At 37.6% G+C, this 20,444-nt stretch overlaps 1 protein-coding gene across 1 annotated transcript in view; it reads right to left on the bottom strand.

The window, feature by feature from the left end:
- Window positions 1-6,153: 6,153 nt before the first annotated feature.
- LOC306855502 (transmembrane protein 132D-like) overlaps window positions 6,154-20,444 on the bottom strand; it is a 30,430-nt gene continuing 16,139 nt past the window's right edge. Inside the window, exons 3-9 of the mRNA XM_079394259.1 lie at window positions 19,980-20,126; window positions 17,740-17,914; window positions 14,915-15,058; window positions 11,404-11,609; window positions 10,007-10,277; window positions 9,615-9,806; window positions 6,154-8,179 (exon numbers count right to left, since the gene is read on the bottom strand). Coding sequence (XP_079250385.1) covers window positions 6,761-8,179; window positions 9,615-9,806; window positions 10,007-10,277; window positions 11,404-11,609; window positions 14,915-15,058; window positions 17,740-17,914; window positions 19,980-20,126 — 2,554 coding nt within the window. The 3' untranslated portion in view covers window positions 6,154-6,760. The remainder of the gene's footprint in view (window positions 8,180-9,614; window positions 9,807-10,006; window positions 10,278-11,403; window positions 11,610-14,914; window positions 15,059-17,739; window positions 17,915-19,979; window positions 20,127-20,444) is intronic.

The raw sequence follows: 20,444 nt of genomic DNA on the forward strand, positions 1-20,444 counted from the left end.
TCTGCCATAGCCACCAGAACTCTTGGAACCAGTTCTTGGGCTGGGCCGAGTACGCACAGAACTCCCTACGCCAAAGCTCTACAGGTCTTACACCCTTCCAGTGCGTACTCGGCTACCAGCCCCCATTGTTCCCGTGGACGGGTATTCCCTCGGATGTTCCTGCAGTAGACCACTGGTTCCGGGAGAGCGAGAGGGTCTGGGACGCGGCACACCACCAGCTGCAGCAGGCAGTGCGCAGGCAGAAGATCCAAGCCGATGCCCGCCGCGCTGCCACACCCTCCTACCGCCCCGGACAAAAGGTATGGCTGTCCACTCGGGACATCCGCCTGCGCCTGCCTTGCCGGAAATTGAGTCCCAGATTCGTTGGCCCCTTTACCATCCTAGAGCAGATCAACCCAGTAACATACAAACTTCAACTACCTCCTCAGTATAAAATTCACCCTGTTTTTCACGTGTCCCTGCTAAAACCCTTCTACCCTTCTGTCTCCCCAGAGCCTGGTCCGGTCGAGGAACCCCCTCTCCCTCTCATCGTAGACGAAGGTGCCATCTACAGGGTGTGAGAGATCCTACATTCCCGGCGCCGTGGTGGCAGGTTGGAGTACCTTGTAGATTGGGAGGGCTATGGCCCCGAGGAGCGCTCTTGGGTACCCAGAGAGGATGTTCTCGATCCAACCCTTCTTTCGGATTTCCATGCCGCTCACCCGGAGCTCCCAGCCCCACGTGGTCGGGGTAGGCCACCACGACGCCGGGGTCGGCCTTCAGGAGCAGGCCGTGGAGAGGGGGGTACTGTAACAGCACGGCCAGGCTCCCCCGTCACTCAACTCCCAAGATCTGCCTCACCTGACTTCTAATCATGCACACCTGCACCTCGTCATCACCCTCATCACAGACACTTCATAAGCACTCACCCCAGCCACCACAGTTGTCCGATCTCGTTGCTACCTGCCGGACTCTACTCTGAAGCTCTCCAGTCGATGAGTATTACCTCTGATTACTTACCTTGTGTACTAACCTGCTGTTCTCCGTCCCGTCTTCCTCTCAGTCTTCAGACCCGTCTGTGTGTGATCATCTGTCTGGGATCCGACTCCTCTCCGGTCACGCTCCACCCGCCTGCAAGGCAGAAAGACCCGATTAGCACTATCACCCAACACCTGCAAGATTCACGACAAAGAAGCTACTCCCCTTGTCTCACGATCACCAGCACCCAAGTCCTGTAAATAAAGACACATTATTGCACTTACCTTTTGAGTCCGTCTGCATCTGTGACATGTATGAGACATCATAAAAGTTTAAATATTTAACTGTATGGTTGTTTATGTGTAGATGTGCTGTGTGTGTGTGTTTGCATTTTCAGTGTTTGTTTTGAGGGTTGAAAAATATATGAGTGAAAAAAAGAAATAACAAAACTAAGTAAAATGAAGTAAATTAAACAACGTTTTCCTACAGCAGACCATCTTATTAAAACAATCACCTTGACCCTCCCTATTTATTTAAGTTTGTGGTTATCGACTTCTTTATCTATCATCTCATCCTGAACATCAGTTTGAAACCGCATTCGAATAGATTATAAATTCATTATAAATACTCAATTCTCAACTTTACCAAACTTCACCAGATGTGTCATAAAAGGTTCAATAGGGCACACATCCTTTGACCTGTACCTAAACCTTCGACAGAGTTCACACTCGCAGGTGCGTGTCATAAAATAGATGCGATAGACCGAACATCTTAGAAAGATTATCTGTTTTGATAAATGAACATTTTACCTCACGTTCTAACAAAGACGCCAGATCCCCTCAAAAAACTCATTAGATTGCAAATGAGTTGAATCCCAGAAACTTTAGATATTTTACAACGGATCTCTTGATCAGATAAGGACGTTTCAGTGATCATACAGCCAGACGCACAGCGGCCGTTCTCATTTCATCGCACTGCGTGAGACAAAATATTCACATTTCGTAAGATGCTGTAAAAAAAGTTTAGGCCTCTAATTATGGCTAAAAATCCAAAGATCCCACCAAAACATTTGCTTTCATTTCAGTTTGTTCTCGCATATGTGTATTTTAACTGACATATCATACTAGAAGTTTTAAGATTGACAAAATCAAAGAGTAAATAAAAGATCATAAGCGTGAATAACTAAACTAAAATAAAACAACATTTTCTTGTGGGTTAGAGGTGAATGTTTAAAAGAAAACCTGTGTAACCTAATTTTTAAAACAAAAAATGTCTGGGTTATATAGCACTGCAGAAGTCTTAAGCTTGACAAAAATCAAAGGGTACATAAAGGACTTATGGCACTTAAATAAAATAAGACAAAACAAACAACGTTTTCCTGCGAGCGTTTGTTTAGAAGAAAACTTGTGTAACCTTTAAAGTGAAGAGTTTTAAGATGAATACTGAATGGTTTCATTAAGAAACGCTAAAGATGTATTAAAAATAACTTAAAAACGTTACTTTGTTTAATTCTTTGAAATCCTCGCGTTGGTCTCTCCTTACAGCGTTAGGGTGTTAGGGTGATGTAGGTGTGGCCTGACCACAGCGCTCGTGAGTTCATTCTCAGTTTGACACAGAAGTGAGAGGTTATCTGACGGATGGTCAGGGCTTTTTCTTTTTGTTCAACTTTCTGTCAGTGTAGCCAATGATAGACAACAAGATAGATTTCGACAAGTACCTTATGTTGATGTTTTAACGATCACCGTAAGATACACATTTGTTTAACTTTTCTACCGTTTTGACAACTAGTTTTAAATTGTAATGTTACAAGATTTTTACAAGTATCTTATACTATTGTTTTAACGGTCTGATATTTTTTATTTTACATCACGGTAAGATAAAACAATTCTATATTATTTAACTTTATATCTGTTATAAACTCAAACTTTTTTAAAAAGTACGACATAGATTTTGATAAATATATCTTATTGTTTTAACTAACGCGTCCGATGCTTTTTTGTTATAGATGAACGAACGCGCTTACCTCTTCTTCTTTTTAACTTTGCTAAACTAACTAGTTTTAAATTCTAATGATAGAAAAAAACTGACGTATTGTTTAACTAACATGTCAGATGCTTTTTTGTTTTATTTTCTAAGTTTTTCCTAAAACTGTTTTAACAACACTAGCACGTCTTGACTTGTAGGGAAAAAACAGGCGTTGTATGTTTTACGTATATGTTTGATCTTTTTTCTTGATATGTATGTGAAAACACTTTAATAAAAACTTCCCTTTATCCCATTTAACACAATTTCACCATTTAAAGTTTAAACCACATAACATTGGCCCCACACACATTGTCATAAATTCCTTAAGATCACCGGGGTGGATGAAACAGATGGACACTTAGACGGGTGGGGGTGTACAAAACAGGTGTCCAAATAGGCGTCCAGTTATGGGAGGGGGGTGGTATTTTTATGAGGGGCAATAAATACATTTTTAGAGACAAGGTGCCCTTCTACCTCTCTCACGTCCTCTTCCAGGCAGTTTTGTAACATTTTCTGTTGATTCTGTTGCAGGACATTTTCTTAATTATTGCCCTGATGGTGGAAATGGGAGTTTTCACTGCTCTAGCTCTTTTTTTAAAGCCACTTCACTAATTTGTGAAGCTCAATTATCTTTTGCTGCACATCAGAAATATATTCTTTGGTTTTTCTCATTGTGATGGATGATTAAGGGAATTTGGGCTTTGTTTTCCCTACTGTTTATATTGCTGTGAAACAGGAAGTCATGGCTGGATAATGCCATGTTCATAATCACCCTGGAGTGCTCAAAATTGTGAATATGAATGGGAATATACTTCAGAGATATTTTACTCATAAGAATTTCTAGGGGTGCCAATAATTGTGTCTAGCGTGTATTTGAGAAAAAAACATTTATTTCATAATGATATTTCCCCCTATTTTAAATTCTTATTATCCAATAAAAGGTTTGATTCTTGTAAAAATTTTAAATAAAAGATCAAAAGGATGCAGATTAATTTTCACAGCCTTCTTTGATCATATTTACCAAGGGTGCCTATATTTTTGGCCATGACTATATATATATATATATATATATATATATATATATATAGTTTTCATTTTATCCTTTATGAGAGGCCCTGCTCTCAAAACTTGATCAAATATTAGTCAATAATTTGTTTTTCATTACAACATAAATTTTGTGAACTAGTAAAAGAGAAGAATGAAAACGTCTTTGTTGCACAGTAGTAACTTCTAACCTTTGTTTTCTATGGAAGTCCTATTTTCTTTTCAATAATTAATATTCCACCAACCGTCATTTAGTGCTGCCTCACTATTGCTATAGTCCCTCATCAACTCGTGGAAGCTCGCCATTGCGCCTGCTTTCATCAATCACAGCTCCTCTGTAAGAGGATGCCAAGTCCTCCACTTTCAATGCTTTTGCAATTGTTCACTGGATCGTCAGTGATGGTTCCAGCACACACTGATGAAGTGTGAAGTGAGGCAGGAATGTTTACAGCCACTATTTATTTATTTATTTTTATTTATTTTTATATATCTTATTTATATCTTTTATATACTGGAATTTATATATTTTTCTGTCTTTGGAATTGCAAAACATTATATCAGATATGATATCTATGAGTACATTCAGCTACATAAAGAAAAAAAATGTTGTCCTAACATACATTCTCTCAAATAAAACTCTTTGAAATGTATTTGAAAAAGTGCAGACATACTGGCAGAGATACTACCTTCGGACAGTATTAAATACAAGCCAGAAATGAAAGGAGTTCAGAGCAGATTCACCATGTTTAGCCCACATGTGGGCAGAGATCGACTAATGCATGTTAATCCAGAAACACAATGACCTCAATCCTGTAAATCTGTCAATAGAATATCCGGCGCTCCGGATTAGGTGACTGTTGTAATGATAGCACAGACGTAGCTGTTATTTAAAACATCCTACACATGAATATGTATTTCTTTGTGCTATGCCCATACTATTCCTGGAAAATTTAACAGGTCATTATGTGTGACAACTGTGATCTTTAAGTAGTTAGGAACTTGATGGTTAGCAGAATTGGTGCATGACTCTTTTCCCTTTTTTAGAAAGAAAGAGTTCACTTCCATCAAAGGCTAAAGTATAGCAGTGCTTCTCAAACTGGTTATGTGTCATATTTGAGTAGTTGTGACCAAAGCACCACAAAAAGCAAAAAGTAAAAAAAATAGTCTTAATGCTTTTCATATTTGATTTAAAACCAGTCATAAAATAATATTTTCATGAGATGAAAAGTCCCAACAAAACAACAAAATTTTAAAACAAAAAAGTAGGAAAACTGACAATATTATAAAAGCATAACGTGACTTAGCAGCCTAACACATGGTACATTAAATAATGTATTAGTAGACATATGAAAACATACATAAAAAGATATGGATTTTTTCCACCCTACTAAAAGTCATATATATTTTTTTCTCTACACTAAGATCCCATCAGCCCAGAATTGCAACTCATTTTAGTGGGGAACCACTCCTATAGCAAAACTATTTAATTTGGCTTGCTTTGCAAATGCAAATTATGTTGTGAAATGAAATGCAAATTAACACAAAATCCAAAATTCCTAAAGAAAGTGTTTACACAAAGGCAACATGTTTGGCAGTGTATTTCAAACTGTTCACAACTGTGGAAGTGTTTTGGAGATTAAATCCTCCCAGTAAATCTACAACAGTCCTGAGGTGCAACACATCCGATTATCTGGGCTAGGCCAACCTATTTCTCCACATGCAATAAGGGGAACGCAATTTCAAGATTTAAAGCAGTGCTCACTCAGAGAGAGATAGCTGTTTTTTGAGGCAGAGGGCGATGGCAGTCATTCCAGAGCTAGGGTTGGTGGTATCACAATAAAACAGAGAGGTTTGTTTGCAGCAGAGATTTCTTTCTTTTCACTCCAAGCTGTCACTGATGAGCTGAACCAGAGCACGGGTCAAAGACTAGATAAAGGCTCCCGAACCAGGAAACAATCAGGAGGCATGTGGAGCATTATAAGAAGATGTACTGCTGCAGTGATAAAATGGATGAATACACTTATTAATAATAAAGAGGATCCAGAGCCACAATTAATCAGTGTTAACATAAATGGGATGAGATACAATGGGCACAAAACAATGTCATTAAAGACCATTACAGCAATAAAAATGTACACAATCAATGTACTTTATTTGATAAATTCATTAAAACAGAAAACCAATAGTTCACACTGAAACTATGATTTGCAGTGTAGTTTATTATTTAATGCTAACTTTACTATTAAATAAGCATAATATTATACAACTTCATATTTGTATTAATGGATATATTTTATACCTTTTCATTTTATACATTTAAATCTTTAATTAAATTACATGTATTTGCTTGCTTTAAAACACAATAAGGGGTTTATTATAAAACAATATACTTGTTTCTTAATATATTATCAGTGATTTTAAATATATTTTTTTAATATTTGGTGTGATCTATTTCTACTGATTCAATACAAATATACAAAAGCAGGAAACGTAAAAACTTGCAGGTTGCAGAAATATTTACATCAAACTTTTAAGACAGGCATGCACATAAATGAAAAACAAAGACATTTTTGTGTTAAATTGTTCATAAAAACATTCCTATATAAACTGTCAAATTCAGTTCAATGCAGCAATTTATTTAAAAATAGATTTATGGCCAATTTACACAGAAATTCTTGCTTGTGTTTCATGAATGAGGCCAATAGAGCTGTGGTCTAAACAACCCTTTCCTGCATCACACTTTTGACACCGGTGTAGCCACAGGCCATGGACCTTCTGGAAGATATCCTTTGGATTCTGTGGATTCCGGTGTCTGACCAAATACTTCCACTGGGCTAAAAAAATGTACATGATTGACTCTTTCGGCTTTACCATTTAACCCACCCTGGCCGATACTGGTAGCTTGACAACCTCCAACTGGTTGACTGGCCCAACTGAAGTTCTGACCGCTCTTCTTGAGAGCAGCCAGATGTTTGATGTCCAGAGTAGTGAAGGTTGTAAACTGCACTTGGTTCCTTTTGCTTGTGGGAGAATGTAGAGGTTCGCTGCGAATGGGCCTTGCCAGCAAGGTGGCTGATCTGACAGCCATTGGAGGCAATGGAGCCATCGGATCCCGCCTTGGAGGAAGTGTGTTGGTTCTTCGTCCCAGAGTGGCAGTTCTCTCCTCACCTGCAATGGCTGGGATCTCCCTTGGCTGGATTGTCTCAGGGCCTCTGCTGTTTTGCATCTGAATGGCTCTTGGCATCTCCACAGCTGCCTGCATCTCCTGCTTGGAGGTAGTCGCAATCGGCGCAGCTCTGTTTTGCTCTGCAGCTGTGCCTAGACGTACCCAGTGATGCTTGTGCTCAGACTTACCCTGGCACTGAACCGGAGACTTCTTGCTGCGTGATCTTGTGCTGTTGGTGGCACAGTGAAGCAAGACAGCGATAATGATCAAGCAAGAGAGTCCTACCAATGCATAGATGCAGACCTCCATGTCTGTGAACACACTAAACATCTGTATTATATCGCTCTTCACTAGGGGTGGTTCTTGCTTGGGTTCTTCTGGTGGAAACGGGAAGTTGGACTTCTCAAGCAAGTTTCCATATCCATTATTTATTGGACTCCAAGGGCCGACAGTAACAAGCGCTCTGTCTGCGACGGGCTTGGTAATGAGAGTTTTATCCATAGTGTTTATTGACTTAATTGTAGATACGCCACCTCCTATTGCTTCTTGAAGGTTGGAATTGGTTGCCGTTTTGATCGAATTTGTGGTGCTCTCTTGGATAACGGTGCGTTGAACTGTGTTCAGAGGGGGTGTAAGAATCAATTTGGACACATTATCTCCATCCTCACCATCACTCTCTTTTTTGCTAGTCCCTGCAAACTGCTCATCCAGTGGGAATTTCACCCTCACCATGCCTCCACCCACAGCCAGTTTGCTCTTGCGTTTGGATTTCTGACAAGCCTCACAGATAGCTAGCTCCGCTCTGAGTAGTAAGCCCTGTCCCTCAGATTCAGCGACCACAAAAAAGACGGACCCTGGGATCTTCCGCACAGATGCTACCCTTGGGTCCAGTGAAGAAATGGTGAGGGAATAACCATTGGAATCGTACAAATCAAGAGGGGTCTGGGAGCCATCGCTGAACTTCAACCAGCAGCCAACCACCGCTTCCTGTTGTATAGAGTTATAAATATTTACTTAAACATTACATAAAACTTTAACAGGCTCATTCAAGTTAAAGCATCAATGTTAGTCAACTTGGAAATTATTTTCAGTAAAGCATGACAGCTAGAACTGCATCTTAGCGATATATTATAAGTAGCTCCTTGGCATGATGTAGAATGTGAAAGGCTTAAAAACCCCATGCATGGAGCTTCATTTATCCAAATGGATCAATATTTATATGTTTGTGTTCAAAACTCCATTTGCTTAACCACCAAAGGGCACAGTGTAGAGTTTGTACCATAACAAGTTGTGGCACAATAACCCAGAGCTGTTGGCTAATACAGTATAACCAAACGGCACCACAGGCTGCCCTATATTCTGGAGTGAAATACATTATGCATTGCCTTAGGAGCTCTGCTTGCAGAGCCCATCAAGAGACGAATGAGGCCTCTCGCTGAGTACTAATAGCTTGATATTGATTGGATCATGTTATGCCACTCAGACCTGGCATTGGAACAGGCAGTTCTATGAAGAAATTTAGAGCATAGTTGTACTCGTTCTACAACTCTTGTTCCTTACACTTAATGGTCAGTGCTTCTCATTGATAGTGATCAATGGTACCAGACACTAAAGATTTTTTAAGCAACTTGGATGGATGATGCATTCCTTTAGTAGCTAATATGAATGTCAGTTTAATGTAAATGCAACATTAATTTAGTACCATTAATCATTAAAAAAAAACATATATGAATGTCAACTTAATGTTAATGCAAAATTAATTTAGTGCCTTTAATCATTCAAAGATTTAAAAAAAAAATGCACAAAAAAAAAAAAGAATTGTAACTTATTAATGATTAAAAACATTAAATTTATTTTATAAGTATTAAATAAAATAGATTTAAAAGTATTAAATTAAAGATACTAAATCAACTTAATGGATGACTTATTTCTTTAGTAGGTAAGATGGGTCTCAATTTAATGTTAATGCAACTTTAATTTAGTACCTTTCATCATTAAAAAAAAATTAAATGCAAAAAAAGTTTTTCTTTTTTAATTATTAAAAGTATTTAATTTATTAAAGACTGAAAGAGTCATTCACGCAGGACACAGTTTTGTGTTGTTGAACTGTTTCTAATTTAAAAAAACAGTGCTAATGGTGCAAAATGCAATGCACAGGCACTATTGCATGATTATATAAATTGCTTTGCACAGTACTGTATGCCAGTTCAATGATGTTCAGTGAAATGGAAAAAACAACAGTGTATTCACATTGAAAGCAACTTGTTCTATTCAATTTTTACATGTCAACCACAATTAATGTCATGTCTTCGGGAGGCTTTTCTCTTGTCTCTTATATATGCAGTTATTTTTGGTTTGATTAATTAGCTCATAATTCGACTCATTTAATTAGACTGACAGCCTTTGTAGCTACATGAATTACCTGCTTGGGGTAGTGTATGATCTCCTGTGTGGTTGTCTTGGCAACGATGGCCCTGTTACTTCCTGGGCTAAGCTGCAGGTTCAGCGAAAGGCCAGAGACCAGCTGCATGCCCAGCTCTGTAATACTGACTTTATCATCCAGAACTCGGATCATCCTCTCAGCCAGAACCAAGTCTGACAACGGAGACATCACCTGAACAACAGAAACCAAGCCCAGCATGGCATTATTTTTAATTTACTTGTCTTCCAATTAAAAAAAAAACAAGTAATCCATCTATGTGCTGTCTGTATTGTCTCTGATATAAACTAAATTCACACTAAACTTTGTTGTCTTAATAATGAAAATCGTGCAAAGCTGACAGCTGCGGGTGGCTCTGTCATTATCACCATTACCTGCACAGTGGTGACTCCCACAGCCTTGCCTGTCAGCACGGTTTCTGCCTGCAGGCGAGCGACGCTCGTATCCCCAACTCTCAGAAAGTAGCGCACCAGCCGCGTCACATCTACCTGCCAATCAGAGCCAAGGAAGTATGCAGGAGACGGGCTGCTTGGATCTGGCGATTCTGCGATGAAGACCGTAAGCACTCGAATCAAACTGTGCTGATACTGCAGCATGCAGCCTCGGCCCTTCCTCTCATCCTCTTCCTCTGTGTCCCAGCTCACTCTGAGAAACATGCGGAGAGATGAACAACTCTTTTCCTCACTCTCCTGTTCTCAATATATATTTTTTTCTGCTATCTGCTGTTTGACTATGCTCAGCAATCTCTCATCTCTACCTTATAATGAAAGTCTCTGCAATGTCATAAAAAAACTGCGGAATATCTCTGCGGAACACATTCTCTATTTTAACAAGAGCGCTTTGGAGCGTTTTTAAAGTGGAAAAAGTCTACATGAGGTGGAACATCAAATATAGAAGTTCTGAGCTATTTAGAGGAACCAAAAATAAAAATAAAATGAGAAAATAAAATTCACAGTGGAATACAAGATTCAAAATTCAAGAACAATTCACAATATAAATTATGCATTAAAACATTATCAAGAACCCCCCCCCCCCCCCAAAAGTGAATGTTAATAATAAAACATATTTTAACATTTGTCAAATTTAAGAAAATAAACCACATTTATTTTTTTATAATAAGATTCATTGTTTATTCACAATAATCTCTCTGATCTCTACCTTTAAAATAAAGTCTGCAATGTAATAAAAAAACTGATTTGGAGCAGTTTTAAAGTGGAAACGATTCATATGAGGTGGAACATCAAATAGAAATGTTCTGAACTAGTTTGAGGAACTAAAAATAAAGCAAAATTAAATAAATGTTAATAATTAAAAACATCTTTACATTTGTCAAATTTAAGAAAATAAACCACATAAATTTATTTATAAATGTATTCATTTTTAAAAGCAGGATTTTAAGCTTTAAATATCTGAAATATCTGAGAAAATAAGAATTATACTCATCATATAACTGTTCATATTATTATGAAATGAAAGTAAATCTACTTCCTAAAAAATTCCTGACAGTTGAAATACTAATAAATAATATTTAGTAACACATCTAAAACTAGTTCATATATTTTTACACATTAAATTCACTAATATACAATAGATTTAAATGTTGGTTATAATAGTTGTCACTGTTCACATAAATGTATTTTAAAGTGCAAAATTATATTATTATACCCACAACTGCTATCAAATGGCTAAATGCTGAGTAAAAGCACCAACATTTCAAGCCATATGAAGCTTGTTGGGGCAGTGTGTCATTGGAAATACGCTTGTCACTCACTTTTTGTTCCCTGTGACAGGAACTCTCCAGGCTTTGATCTGACTGAGCTCTGGATCAGATATCTCCATATGCAAGGGGACTCGAGGCATCCATACGCCCACCTCCAGCTGTGTGCTCAGGTAGCTGTAGGTGAAGTTCACCATCATCCTCACTCTTCCACGTGTCTCCTTGCCGTTAACATACACAGAATCACACCTCTCAGACACCTGTGTGTGAAAAGGGCATATTAAGTTTAGTATAGTTCATTAGTTTTTGCAGGTCAGTGTTCCATCCCAACTTCTGCGGTTTGTGAGTCGTGCATTGTGGTTCCACAGCAAGGTACAAAATCACTTCGTAGATCTTCCACATTCACTGTTTCTCAATGGTGGAATCCAAATATTAACCAAACATTAACAAAATTCCAACATATCATTGAAGTAAAACAATTGAAATTGAGGGGAAAATCTCATTGTGAAATAAATGTTTTCTCTAGTTCATGTTGGCTGCAATTATTGCCACCCAATTATTGCAACGTTCTTTTCCCAGGGTAACAGCTCTGAGTTTTCTCCTATAATGCCTGAAGAGTTTGGAGAACACCTGATAAGAGACCAGAGACCATTTTCTTCATACAGAATCTCTCCAGATCTTTCAGATTCACAGCTCCATGTTAGTACTTCTTCTCTTCAGTTCACCCCACTCATTTTCTGTAAGGTTCAGGTCAGAGGACAGGAACAGCCACGGTAAAAGACTAATTTTGTGCTGAAAAGCTCTTTTTTTAGTTTCATCTGACCATAGAAGCCATGCCATTTGAAGTTCCAGTCGTGTCTGATAACTGAATTAGCTGGAGTTTGTTTTTGGATAAGTGAGGAGAATTTTCCTTGAAACCCTCCCGAACAGCATGTGGTGATGTAGGGGATGTTTGATATATGTATATATATATTTTAGGTTTCTGACCCCAAGACTCAACTAATCTCTACAATTCTACAGCTGTGATCCTTGGAGAGTCTTTGGCCACTCTCCTCCTCACCGTGCATTAGGACGATATAGATGCACGTCCTCTTCCAGGCAGATTTTTAACATCTTTAGTTGAATGGAAGCTCTCAATTATTACCCTGATGGTGGAAATCCACACCAACGCTCATATTTGTAAAATCAGTCTTTGACGTGGAAAAGTGCTTAGCATCACGTCAGGGTCTGAGCAGACGTACACACTGTTTCTCATCAGAATACTGCAGATTTTTGGAAATGTAAGCTGTTCTTGCAGCTCGCTGTTCTAAATTAAATCATTTGGATGATGACTGCAATCTTTTACATGTTAATGACATTAATTAGAAGCTGTTTGCAAGGCATAGAGCTAAAACCATTCATTTGAGCGCAAGTTCAAGATCATTTGCGATTCATAGATTTCACATCTGAAAGAGACACGTGAGTGCTTTTTCTGTACGTACGTTCATTTTATGAATCACACGTGCACATATTCGAGAAATGATCGTAAGAATTTTAGGATGTTTCTGTGAAACATTTTATAAATGAGGCCCCAGAACTATATTATTAGGTTTTACTCCTTGTGATGGATGATTAAGGGAATTCGGCCTTTGTGTTCCTCATATTTATAATCCTGTGGAACAGGAAGTCATGGTTGGACAATTTCATGCTCCTAGTCACCCTGGTGTGCTAAAAAAAAAAAAATTAAATATGAATGGGAATATACTTCAGAGATATTTTTCTCATAAGAATTTGTAGGGGTGCCAATAATTGTGGCTAACATTTATTGGAGGAAAAACAGTTATTTCATCATGAGATGTTCTCCCCACTTTCAACTGTATTATTTCAATGATAGGTTAGAATTTTGTGATTTTTTTTGAGTGAAAGATCAAAAGGATAAACAATGCAGATTTATTTTCACAGCCACATTTTCTTTCCAAAAATAGATACAGTGCCCTCCACTAATACTGGCACCCTTGATAAATATGTTATCAAGTGTGCCAATATTAGTGGAGGGCACTGTATTTGGAACTTTGTATTGCAGAACTCACAGAGTCTTATATTACTGGATAATTGAATTGTGGTGTGACATTCCTCATTTTTATATGGCTTTGGATATAAATGCCTGCTAAAAGAATAAATGTAAATGTAAAAAAGATAAAAATGTTTTATGGTAATGCAGACATGAGTGTCAGTGTGGTGTAAGGTAATGAGCCCTGTGTACTGTACATTGTTCTATCTCATTAGGAAAATCTATGGGCATTGTTGCATCACTGTTTCATTCACCCCCAGCACTTCGAAGGCTAATTTATAAACCACAGAGCTCATGGTCTGAACTATGTGCCATCAAAATATTTTCAAGACAAAAATAGAGAGACTTGTGCACTTCCTCCTTTATTTTCAAAGTAATGTAATTTATTCAAGGTGTGCATGTGTAAGAAGGACACATAACAGCACCTGGGTTTGTGTGCAGTAGTTCAGTCATTCATTGTTTGTTATTTACCACTGAATAAGTTAGTGAGTCCCTCCATTTATGTTTTAAGGCTTAACATGGAAAAGACAAGCTCATGGGGCGCTGGAGATCTTTATATCTTCAGATATTCACAGTGAAAGTGCCTGTGTGCCAGGTGGAAAAACTCCAGAAAATGATCCAGTGATATTAAAAAGAGCTCAAATGCTTCCTAATAAGCATGCAAAAAGACGACTGTTATCAAGGGCACAGAGATTCAAACAAGTTCATTGAGGGCTAGTGCAGTGGCTCTCAACTGGCGAGATCTGTTCTGACAGGGTCAATGCAGAATTCAAATAATCAAATTATATAACTGTGCATATTTAAGGTAGCAAAATAAGTAGGCTTATCAACTTTTAAAAGGAAGAAAGGGAAAATAATTTCTATATCTTTCGTTACTGACATCAAAGGCCCACACAAACTCAGTCACACAAGGTCAAGGAGAATAAATTAAATATGGGTTTATTTACAAAAAGGATACACATGGGTTTGTGCTGTGAATCATTTCCTACTGAGAGCACTGAACCATGAAAAGAGATATTTAGTTAAAATATCCTATTCAGCATATGTCATTGTTGATAATTCTGCATATTGTCGGGCCTGTGCAGTTTATGGTAATATGAATAAATTAGTTTGATTATAAGCACATTTTTGATTACTGTGTCTGATATAAGATTTTGGTCCTGAGGCAAATACAGTTGAGAAGCACTGCCCCAAAGATCAATCCAGTAATAAACAAAGGGCTCGAGCTCTTCATAATACACATGGGGAAAAAGACAGGTGTGCTTTGGGTAAAAAACACAAGTTCAATGAAGACTTGTAAATCCATGTCTGTCTCCCTCCTCTGTTTTTCTCTTTTTAGGTGAGGAGCTAGGAAGTGGTGGTCATCTAAGCTGAATTCCCTGACCCCTCTCTCCTGTGCTCATCCAGTTCTGATAGACAAGTTATTCAGAAGCAGAGTAAGGCTGCTAATAGGAAGCATACAGAGTGTGAGATTGCTGAAGCTGTCAAAAGTGGCTTGACCTTGACATACATTACCTTCAGGACATCTTGGTCTGAAGACCTGCAGCGAGATGAGTTAGTAATGTCTGTGATGGAGCCATCAGCCTCAACTCCCAAAACTTTCACAGGCACAGAAACCCTCTTACCAGTCAGCACGGCCGTGTTGAGAAGCTCCGTATCCTGGAAAAAAGCACAACAAACAACACTCATTTAACACTAAAGATGTGGAAATCTACATTTTTTAAGCTGACATGCCCAGACAAAAGGATAAAAGTTTCAAATTTAAATGTATTCTACATTTCTGTTGCATATTCACCTGAATTTTACCAAAATAATGTGATCTAGCTTGCTAACATGTATGATGTTTGTAAATTTGCAAAAATATGACTCAACGCATCTATAAGAATCTAATGAAAACTACATACCAATCAGTAATGCTTATTGTTTAACATCATATGTGACTCTGGACCACAAAACCAGTCATAAGTAGCATATGTATATTTGTAGCAATAGCCAACAATACATTGTATGGGTCAAATTTATCGATTTTTCTTTTATGCCAAAAATCATTAGGATATTAAGTAAAGATCATGTTCCTTGAAGATATTTTGTAAATTTCCTACCGTAAATATATCAAAACTTAATTTTTGATTAGTAATATGCATTGCTAAGAACTTCATTTGGACAACTTTAAAGGCGATTTTCTCAATATTTAGATTTTTTTTGCACACTCGGATTTCAGATTTTCAAATAGTTGTATCTCTGCCAAATATTGTCCTATCCTAACAAATCATACATCAATGGAAAGCTTATTTATGCGGTTCAATTTTAAAAAAGTGACACTTATGACTGGTTTTGTGGTCCAGGGTCACATATGCAAGTGTTTTCCAACAAAAGTGTTTATGACAAATTTATGAACAGAATTTTGACAACAACATTTATTGAAAATATTAATATTTCTAACAAGTACTTTGCTAAATATTTTTCTAAATATAAAATAGAACCCTTTTTTGTTTGGGCCAAGCAAATTTTGGCAGGGTAGAAAAGTCATAACTACTGGCCCAAGTAGAGAGCAAAAACAATCCTTGTTGAATCCTGAAGAGAACAGCCAAAACCTTCCAACAGAATGTGTATGGCTGTAGAGGTGGCGCTTTAAAGGAGATGAATTTAAAGAGAATTGTCTGAGAGTTTTACTGTGCAAACAAATAGCACACTAATTAAAGTATCCACACTAAAAATATCAATTAAAAATTAAAAAACTATTCTAATACATCTCACAGTGTCCCATCCCTAATTAACACAGAGGTATATGGAAGAAACATGACACACTGTAAACAAAGCAGGCTAATACTTAGAACAAGCACTCTCTTCGTCTAATAAGCTCCTATGAAGTATCTCAGTTTGGTGGGGAGTTAAAGCTTAGACAGGTCAAAAATGTCAAAGCAACAATCGTGGATCAGACTCTCTCTGTCTGAGATTAATAGCCACTGTGATGACGAACACACTAGGATGATTAGGTTTGAGTGTAGATTTAACTTCTAGACCCAACAGATGTCCAAGAGCATCCTCCAAATGCAACACAACAGATGCTGACTGTGATTTAGAAAGTTACCAGCAAAATCCCACACTCTTATACCGGTGTTATTTCAGGGACAGGGTCACGCTGTGAAATAGACTGTTCCAGTAAACAAATCTGTCAGCTAGCTCATAATGGATGCTTGATATCAATGAATTGTCACAATCTCTTTTTGCTTTATTTGTCTTAAACAGTTACATGATAAAAAGCTCTATTATTATATTTTAATGGCTGCCGGTGAACTTGTACTAAAGGGATGCATGTGGATGGCTTTGGGAATTACGTGAGTGTCCTCATAAAATGAATGTCAGGGGAAATTCTGCAGTAGTTTGACCAATGTAGTGGACGGTAGGAAGAGATCAAAGGGCCAAAGAAGTGGCACAGCGCCTCGGGACAATTAACACACATATACGCTCACAAAAACACACAGACAGAACAAAGACACATAAATCATGTATAAGAGCTGTCAATGTAGCTTTATAGTTAAAGGATTTTACACAAAGCATGACAAATACTTGTCACATCAATGTGATTTCATTTTGAAATGTCCACACTTCACAGACAACCTTATAAAACGTGACCTCACGAAACCTTACAAAAGTTAAGCGGATAGTTCATTTTTTTTTTTAATTCTGTCCTTTATATCCCAAATGACATTTCCAAATGGCACTGTTCTACACAAAAGAAAGAATTTTAATGATTTTTATGCAGATTTTTCCAAACATTTAGCAGATTCTGAAAGGGAGATGTAAACTTTTGACCTCAACTGTATACATACACACACACACACACACACACGTTGGTTTTTGTGGTTTATGGGGACTCTCCATAGGCGTAATGGTTTTTATACTGAACAAACTGTGTGTGCTATTGCCCTACACCAACCCTACACCTAAAATTAGCCCTCACAGGAGACTTTATGCATTTTTAGATTTTCAAAAAAACACCATTTAGTATGTTTTTTAAGCCTTTTGAATTACGGGGACATAGGCAGTGTCCTCATAAACCACCTTCATATTGTAATACCTCTGTCATACCCATGTCATTATACAAATGTGTGTCCTCATAAACCACATAAACATGCACACACACACACATATACATACATATATATATATATATATATATATATATATATATATATATATATATATATATATATATATATATATATATATATATATATATATATATATATATGTGTGAACTTTAGTTTGAAAAGAATAGTTCCATGTGATCATAACACAAAGGAAATTGATCAAAAGTAAAAACAAACATTCCCAACCGTGATCAGTGGTGCTATTCCCACATAGTCTCTCTGAATGGTGTAAATCCTCATGGTTCCTTCATCCCGGATCATGTTTCCAGGCAGCTCCAGTCGCCACGTGATCATCTGGCTCTCTAACTGATCACTCTGCTCCTCCGTCTCAAAGTCCAGCTGCAAGACCTCCAGCAGACCTCTGTAAATACAACATCAGGACACAGTCACATCCCAATCTCTGCAACAAGTGACTTAAATTCATTTTCTTGGTCAAAAGAGACAAACAGAATCAAAGAGGACAGCATGGAATCTTAATAATGAAAGCACAATCAGCCATCAGGAGAGATGGAGCTTCTCATCCACTTCAGTAGCATTAAAACACTTAGCATTCTAATGAGCATACCAGGTTCATTGCAGGAACATGATTCAGCTCACACCGCTGGAACTTGCTTTGATAAAGTGCTTTTATATAACTAACAGAAATCAAACTTTTATACAACTTCTTACGGTTCATGCATTTGTATACAGCATGCTGAAGCTCTCACGCAAAAGGAAGGAAGCTTTGAACGCATCAGAAAAATTAGTGTCTGTGATATAGAAAAAGCTTTTCCAGAGTGGACAGATCCTTAGAGATTTGATGCAAAACTCTGCAAATCTTTATACTTACTTTTACTTACTTTACTTTTGTCATTTAGCAGACGCTTTTGTCCAAAGCGACTTACAAATAAGAAAAAGTAACTAAAACTAAAAAGTTACAACTCTATAAATACTATCTACTATTATACTATATCGTCTTAAATGATACAATCTGATTTTTGCAGTCAAGACCATTGTTAAAGGATAAGTGGTGAAAAGTTATGTGAGCTATGACCCATCATCACTATACTGTGCTAAGTGCTTCCCAGCATAGCGTTAACCTCTCGGTTTAGCTCTTCACTGGTTAATGTGGAAATCCCTGTTCTAATCTTGTGGAACGTGCTGGTCTTTAAGCTGGTCTAACACACTGATGCACTGAGGATGATTAAAGATAAGTGGGTCGTCGTTGTAAAACACAGAAAGAAGGGAGATGAGAGAAGTACTCAGGAAAATACCGCTTGCTGAATGGCAGCTGGTGACAGCTCCCGTTGTTGAGCTATTATAGTTTGAAAAATTCAATTCAGCATAACAAGTGAAATAACTTGATCCTGTACTGATGTCCTGTTGTGAAGAAGTAGTTAAAGCAAGGGCTTGTCCCTTTAAAAAAATAGCCAGTGACCTTTAATTTACATCTCAGCCATGATTTGCTACTTGCTAATGCTAGTCAGAGACAGGTGCTATTATGTGATTTCTAATTTTTAAGAGTATTTGATTGTACCAAACTGTTATATATGCAAGTGCAAGATGGGTCATCGATAATTTTACTTCATCACTATTTAACAGTTAGGGCTCAGTAAGATTTTTTAAAGAAATTAATTTTATTCAGCAAGGATACATTAATTTGATCAAAAGAGACAGTAAAGACATTTATAATTCTTTTTGAAATTTCTATTTTCTAATTTCTATAGAGCCGATGAGACCAAAAGAAATATGACACCCAGATGGAGGCTCTTATTAACAAGATGCTCACAGTTTTGGAGATGCATTTGAATTGTATCCAGAAACACTCAAAACTCTTTATATGAAAGCCAAGCCAATCGCTCCCCAGCTTAGATGTACATAGGTAATATGAACTCAGAGCTCATTCTTCTTAATAACAGCGGAGGAGTTGTATGTTTTCTGTGGATACTAGCAGCTGAGGTGATGGAAATATATCAGATTTTTATTAAGTTATTTTCAGTCGCTTTCCACATGAATACCTAACATTATGGAATTGATTTGTGCCATTAATCATGAAATCACAAAGTGGCAAGTTTTTTTCTGAAGCTGCTGTCTGCGCTTAATAAGTGTCTGTACAGGGCAAATGCGGTTAACCTGCATCTTTTTAACCAGAAAAAGATGGCCTTTCATTTTCATTCAAACTATTATCCTGCAAAAGGCGAACAGGTTGTCTGAACATCTGTTAAGTACCTGAACAATGAGGAGGGGAAAGAAATTAGAAGGTTGTTTTTCACTGTCAAAAAATAATTTTGCAATCTGTCACTTAATTCTCGTGGTTTCAGAGGAAACAGATCACATCTGGCGATGTGCAAGAGCAGAAAAAGCTTTTTAGCAATAAAATGTGAACTAGGGAGAGTCTGCGGCTCAGTGGATTCTGTGAACATTGAGATGATGCAGCGAAAGCTTGCCTTTTGCTAGTAAATGTGCTTTTCTTCTGGCAGGTCACAGAGATGGTTTGGGCTTCACTTCCTCTCCCAGGTTCCAGAGTGATGTCCCACAGGTTCGTGTCACTGGGTCTGGCTGTGCTGAATGACATGCCTTTTCTTGATGTGGCTCTGTGGGAAGGAACAAACAAACAGACAGATGACATCAGTGGAAAGGTCTAAGCCTCAGGCGGACACCTACAGTCTACTGACTGACCGCCTGAAGCATACTGCACACAAACATGACAACACCTGGCTGAAATGGACAGTTGTGATCTTATTGGCTGGTGCTTGTAGGATTTAAACAAGTACAGTTAAAATACACAACCATTCAAGTATTTCAGTAAGAAGTCTCATGCTCAACAAGGTTGCATTTATTTATATTTTTAACACATTAACATCCCGTGGTAGCCAGGAATTACAGAACTTCAGTCTGGATCTAACCATTAC

The sequence above is a fragment of the Barbus barbus genome (assembly GCF_936440315.1).
Source record: "Barbus barbus genome assembly, chromosome: 36".
NCBI classification, from domain to species: Eukaryota; Metazoa; Chordata; class Actinopteri; order Cypriniformes; family Cyprinidae; genus Barbus; species Barbus barbus.